The sequence below is a fragment of the Pristis pectinata genome, chromosome 6, assembly GCF_009764475.1.
Source record: "Pristis pectinata isolate sPriPec2 chromosome 6, sPriPec2.1.pri, whole genome shotgun sequence".
Taxonomy (NCBI): Eukaryota; Metazoa; Chordata; class Chondrichthyes; order Rhinopristiformes; family Pristidae; genus Pristis; species Pristis pectinata.
This window is the reverse complement of record NC_067410.1, coordinates 91,907,094-91,914,173: the sequence shown is the minus strand read 5'-3', so window position 1 is coordinate 91,914,173 and position 7,080 is coordinate 91,907,094. Positions and strand designations below refer to the sequence as shown.

At 39.4% G+C, this 7,080-nt stretch overlaps 1 protein-coding gene across 3 annotated transcripts in view; it reads right to left on the bottom strand.

The window, feature by feature from the left end:
- Positions 1 to 5,100: 5,100 nt before the first annotated feature.
- Positions 5,101 to 7,080, bottom strand: part of LOC127571195 (coiled-coil domain-containing protein 39-like) — a 101,056-nt gene continuing 99,076 nt past the window's right edge. For all 3 annotated transcript variants that reach the window (XM_052017340.1, XM_052017338.1, XM_052017339.1), the window contains one exon: positions 5,101 to 5,323. In XM_052017340.1, the coding sequence (XP_051873300.1) occupies positions 5,194 to 5,323 (130 nt within the window). In that variant the 3' untranslated portion in view covers positions 5,101 to 5,193. The remainder of the gene's footprint in view (positions 5,324 to 7,080) is intronic.

Genomic DNA, 7,080 nt, shown 5'->3' with positions numbered 1-7,080 from the left:
ATAACATTATGTCCTTTTAGTGCCATATGGAATTGTATATAGCATGAAAAGTCACACATAACCATGAAGGCTCCATATACAGCTGTTAGTAATTATTCCATAGAGCACTGTCCTTTCTGTATATGACACTGAAGTGGAAGCTAATTTTCCTAAAAGTAATTACCTTTTAATTTTTCAGTTTTGACATTGATGTTAACAAACAAAAGAACAAAGGTATGCAGATATTTTATGATAAACAATATGAGCCAAAACAAAGCTAGTGTGTACAACGTATTAGAGATTATTTAAGATTGTCCTCATTCCCTTCTCTATGTTCTAAGTGAGCTAGGTCCTACTCTTCAATTAGATCCACCAGTGCACATCCTTTATTTCTTTCTCCATTATTTAGGACTTACCTTGGACTGCCTCAGAAGGAGAACTTAGCTCCCTCTTAAATGCAGCTATGTTATTTGTCTCCCTGAGGTTAAGAGCTTTACATTCAATCCACTCTCTGTCAATCATTTAACACCCATAATGATCTTCTTTCTCAGGTCACCTCTTAGTCTTTGAGTGAAAAGTGGACAAGATCTGGCCTAGTTTACTTCCCACCTTCTCTGTCCACCTGCACTTTCTTGGACTAGAGTCAGACAGTGGTGTCTCACTAATGATTAGGCCTCGGGCAGTATAGATCTGTGGCTGAACAACCGTGACAAGTTGTTTGGCAGAATACAAAGGTGGGCACAGAGCTTCAGTTTCTGTCAGAGGAGTGAGCTAAGGTTTATTAAAATTTATGAAAAATATTAAGAGTAAATCAATGAGAAAATATAAGGTTCATTAAAATGGTGAAAAATCATTAAATACATTAAACCAAGTAATTAAGAGAAGACTTATTCTCTCCGTTCTCCAGGCCGAGAAGCCCCTTCAGAATTAATGGTGTTTCCAATCCTATGCCAGATTTGACATGACATGAGATTGTAGAGATGATTTTCCTGGCATATTTGCAGGGAAATCCCCTTGTGGAGTCCAGCAACTCAGCATCTACTAGGAATGTGTCACGAACTTGGAGTGGACAGCATGGTGGTGCAGCAGTTAGCACAGTCCCAGGGACTCCAGTTCAACTCTGACCTTGGGTTCTGACTCTGTAAAATTTGTACATTCTCTTTTAACCATGTGGGTTTCCTTTTGGTGCTCTGGTTTCCTCTTGCATCTCAAAGACGCATTGGTAAGTGAATTGGTTACTGTAGATCACTTCTTTATGGCAAAAGAATCAATAGGGGAGTTGATCGACACATGAGAGACACAAATAGGAGGGGTGTACAGAAATGTGGGGCACTGCAACTGATGGGATTGATCTGCTGGGAGCCAGCATGATATTCTAGCAAGGAATCTAGTTTTGAAAGTATATATATTAAAAAAACTGCTGATGCTGGAAACACTCAGTGGGTCAAAAAGCATCCGTGGAAAGAGAAAACAGTTGACATTTCAGGTCTGGGACTCTTCGTCAGAGTGTTGCATTCTGTTTGTATCTCAAGCTTTTTACTTATCTGCTAAACTTGTAAATTTTGAGACCTAATTCTAATTCTTACAAGTGTGTCAAAACAAGATTCTGTACAAGTTAAATACAATTTCTCTGCCTTTCGGTGCTATCCTTTTAGAAATGAGCACTTGGAGTTTTTTTTCAAATGTTTGTATACACCCATGTTGTATTTCAGATTCCTGTTTCTTTACATTATTGTTGGCATAGTCATTGTGAGCCATGTGAACAGCTGAGCATTGGAATTGGTTTATTATTGTCACATGTACTGAGGTACAATGAAAAACTTGTCTTGCATACCATTGATACAGATCATTACACAGTGCATTGGGGTATTACAAGGTAAAACAATACAGAAAGCAGAATAAGGTGTCACAGCTACAGAGAAAGTGCAGTGCAGGTAGACAATAAGGTGCAAGGTCATAATGAGGTAGATTGAGGTCAAGAGTCCATCTTATCATTACTAGGGAACCATTCAGTAGTCTTATGACAGTGGACTAGAAGCTGTCCTTGAGCCTGATGGAATGTGCTTTCAGGCTTCTGTATCTTCTGCCCAATGTCCAGGGTAGGTGGGGTCTTTGATTATACTGGCTGCTTTACGAAGGTAGCAAGAAGTGTAGACAGAGTCCATGGAGGGGAAGCTAGTTTCCATGATGTGCTGAGCTATGTCCACAACTCTCTGCAGTTTCTTGCAGTGGCGCATCAATAAAAATTGGTGAGTGTCAAAGGGGAGATGGCAAAGTTCTTTAGCCTCCTGAAGAAGTAGAGCAGCGGGTGAGCTTTCTTGGCTGTGGCATCTACGTAGTTGGACCAGGACAGGCTATTGGTGATGTTGACTCCTAGGAACTTGAAGCTGTCAACCCTCCCAGTCCTAGCACTATTGATGTAGACTAGAGCATGAGCACTGCCCCCCATCCTGAAGTCAATAACCAGCTCTTTTGTTCTGCTGACATTGATGGAAAGCTTGTTGTCATGACACCATGTTACGAAGCTTGCTACCTCCTTCCTGTACTCCAGCTCATTGTTATGTGAGATACGGCCCACTGTGGTGGTACCAGATGCAAACTTATAGATGGAGTTGGAGCAGAATCTAGCCACGCAATCATGAGTGTATAGGGAGTAGAGTAGGGGGCTGAGGACGCAGCCTTGTGGGGCATCCTTGTGCTGGAGGTGTTGCTGCCTATCTTTACTGATTGTGGTCTGTTGGTCAGGAAGTTAAGGATTCAGCAGCAAAGGGGGGTGTTGAGTCCCAGGTCTTGGAGTTTGATGATGAGTTTGCTTGAAAATTATAATATTGAAGTCAATAAACAATAGTCTAAAGTAGGTGTCTTTACTGTCCAGATGGTCCAGAGATGAGTGTAGGTCCAGGGAGATGGCGTCCACTGTGGACTGTGTCGGCAGTAGGCGACTTGCAGTGGGTTGAGGTTTTCTGGGAGGCTGGAGTTACTGCGTGCCATGACTAGCATCTTGAAGCGCTTCATGATGGTGGATGTCAGAGCCACTGGTCGGTAGTCATTAAGGCACGTTATGTTGTTTTCATTGGGTTACCGGGATGATAGTGGTCTTAAAGCAGGTGGGAACCTCAGATTGAAGCAGGGAGAGGTTAAAAATGTCTGCAAATACCCGTCAGCTGAGCTGCACAGGATCAAAGGACGTGGCCAGGGACACCATCCATTCCTAGATGCTTTCTGCAGGTGATGTGAGAAATCCAAACAGTGAGGGGCTGCAGTGCAGAGACAAATTTTAAATGCAATGGCTTAATCGCCCTGCTAAATGAAAAGCTGATTGGGACTGTATTACAAAGTTGGACAGAGATGCAATAATTTAACATGTTTGGTTACTGAAAGTCAAGATGATATTTTTCTGTGGAATTACAATCTGCAGCATACTTCTCTTGACCAGATCTTCCATGAATAACTTTGGGATAATAGTGCTCATTGTTACTTCGGAAGAATCCACACAATTTACGTGGTTAAATGTGGAAAAGTGAAAACGGAATATGAATGGGGAAGTCTGAGCAAGGATGCATCCAACCTGTTGCATATCAGCTATCTGCAACCTGTAGAGTCACTTAATTGACAAATATGATGCCAAATTTAAGTTTGTGATTTCTGTGTTTGATTTAGCATGTGTGGAACTGTTGGACTTGGTTCTATTTGAATATGTGTCTATCAGCAGTTCTGTTCTATTCAGAATTGTTGGCATTGGCAAAATCTGGACCTATGCGTCATCAAAAATATATTTGCATTTTCTAGTGCTTTTAACGCCTTTCAGGAAGCCCCAAATTACTTTGCAACCAACAAAGTACTTTTGTGCGTAATGCAAGCTCCGACCATGTTGGCTAGATAACATTTCAGAAATATTGATTGATGAATCAATATTGGCCGTGACACTGATGCTAACACCCCGCTCTTCTTTGCAATAATGCCACAGAAGAATATGTGTCCATGTGAGAGACACAAATTGGCACCTCCATGAGCACAGTACTTCCTCAGTTGTGGAACTTGAACCTAGAACCATTTGACCTGGTAGTAATTGTACTACCACTGATCCACAGCTAATACAGTACTTAAATAAAATCAAGTCTTCCAATGTTTACATTTGTAAACAATGCCACAACTGATAAAATATTTTTCTCAAGAAAATTTCAACTTCACTACAATAGCAATCTAAACCACCACCTGCATTTTCCTTGCCTCAACCACACATTTAAAGTTGTCTATGGTAATGTTGTAATGCAAACTACTATTTTTATGATGCTGGTTATGATACACAGAATTCTTGATTTCAATCCTAGATTTCTAAAAACTTTAATTTCTGCTGGTTACAGATATGTTCTCTTCACTTTTTGGTAAAGACTTAATGAGATGTATTTCTCCCAGTACCAATTACCCTATGGTACTTAATTTTAGAGACCAGAAGTGAGCCCATGCTGTAAATGCAGAAAGCTCATTTGACCAGCAGCTGTACCGCAGTTGACCCTAATTTCATCCTAACCTGAAGTCCACGCAGAGAGTGAGTTCAGGAAAGCAACCCTGTCACACCCTCCCTAAATGCTACCTGGCTCAGATCAGCTGATTTCCTATAGACTGACTGTTGTTCCTGGAATCCCAGTTGAAATGGATCATCTACCCTGTATGGTCATGACAATAAACTGTACCTAAGAAAAGATCAATCAATTGTTTTCAGGTTACCAGCACTTGAAATGCCTGATAGTTAATAGATATTACTCTGGACAGAACATTTGGAACTTTAAACAAATTAATCCCACAAATATAACTCAGTATTTTGGTAGGTTACAGATAAACATCTCTGTACTAATCTCCAATTAAGTCTAGCCCATAAACAGATGGGTACTATTATATCTGTTGGTTGTATAATTTGTTTACATTTTCCAGTTGCAAAGAAGTTTAGAGCAAGTGAATTGGTTCCTTTAAATAAACACAGTACTACCTTAACTGATAATGAGTGGAGCTGAAAATCAGCTTAAAGTTGCATGAATTTATTTTCAGTTTTATTAAATTACTATATCGTTGCTTACACTGCACACAACAATTTTTTATAATATCATATCCTGTGGTGGAATCCTGAATATGCACTTTTACAATTTTTGTTCCATTAATTTTTTTCTTTAAAATATGGATTCTCTTGGTGTATCATAACTTGCTGCTTTGAGAATTTTATTGGCTCTTCTGGCTTCCCCGTGATGAAGTAGTACATGGTGAAGATGCTGTTACATCCAGAGAGAGATTTACAGGAGTCACACTGGTTTGTCCATTCGTACTACTGTTTCGAGATGATGTAACAGTTCTGAAAAAGGCAAAAATGCAATTAGCCACCGGTTACTTGGAAGATCTTAAATTTTTTTTTCACATGATTTGAATCATTTCAGTCAATGAAACTGATCTTTAATATTAAAACTTTACAAAATACTCTCCAGCGTAATCTGAATGTCATGGATTTGCACAATATCTCAATGTGCCAATTTAAAATTTTAGTCATATGAGACAGCAGGTTTGTTCTAGGTACTTTTCAAATATTGAGAAGTCATCTGATGGAATAATGGGCTAGGCTTTACTGGCAGTTCTACAAAGAAAAAATGGTCATGTAGTTTCCTACACAAATTCTTGAAGTCAACAATCAAAAAGCAAAATAAGCTGCAGATGCTGAAAATCTGAAATAGAAACTAGAAAATGCTGAAAATACTCAGTAGGGTGCTCTGCCTGGTGTTCTGAAAATACATCATCAACCTGAAACATTAATTTTGTTTGTTTTTTCTCTGCACAGATGCTGCCTGGCATGAGATTTCCAGCATTTTCTGTCTGCCTTCCTCATTGCCTGTTGGACCTACATCTCCAACATTTATACAGTTGCTTTCTATTTGAAGGAAAATGTTCTATTTTTTCTGTTCTTCCTGCCAGATTGAATAATTTCTCATGCCCGATTTATACCCCAAATTACCATCTTCTTTTCCACTCATTTAACCTGTCTATAATCCTTTGCAAACATTTTGCATTCTCCTTGCAGCTCACTTTCCCATCCAGTTTTTGTATCAGCAGCAAACAATCGCTTGTCTACAAACAAGATCTGGCTCACCAAGTTGCTTCTATCAAATGGGTTTCATTGGACTGAATTTTATGCAAATATATCCACCTGTTTTGAACAGAACTGCCAGCAATTGCCTTCATAACTGCAGGATGTTTGGCATTCCTGTGCAAATGTGGAAATTCCACTTCTGCACATTTTATCAGTGCTGACAAGATCACTGTGCCCTCAAACTGGACACTGGAATATCTGCAACACAGGTGCAGCAACTTCATTCACTTCAATGGAGTGGAGCAGCTGTGAGGGAGAGGGTAAGTTTCAGGTACTTTTAATATAATTTAGATGTGTCTTTATGTGTTCTACTGTCTTAAGTATTTTACTTTTTTAGTTTGCTTCAACCAAAATTTTGAAAAGTCTTTATTTTTAATAGTTTTGTAATGTTTGTTCAAGTCAGATATTGGAAAATACCTTGGCACTCGGACAGACAGTTCAGCCTGGTGGCATGGCTTCACCAGCTCAGGATTGAGGGCTGAGTGGCCAACTCTTGCTCCTAATTTGTACGTTGCTTACATCCAAACAGCTCAGATTAATCTTTTAGAGTCAAATAGACTTGGTTCCACCAGTGATTTTTGTTTTTGCCCTCAGAATATCACATGATGAAAACACAAAGATGCATTAGTAATTTAGCACAAGGTTAGAGTTTATTACACAAACAAAATCAGTAGGGGCAGATTTGTAACTATTCCATATTTTATCTTGTACTGACGGTACAGAAATACTTCTGGAGTACTTGCGTTGCTCAAAGACCCATCTAAAAGGCTAGCATAATCCAATGATTTCAAAAATCCAAATTTTCACAAGTATGACCAGCTTCATGTGGAATTGTACGATTACCCTGGACAGGTAAGGTTATTCTATAATGCCAGTGGTCTTAAAGGTGGCATTAAGGAAGGAAGCAGGCCTACTGAGCCAGTGGTGATGAAGGAACAGCAACATGTACATATCAGGATGGCATATGAGTT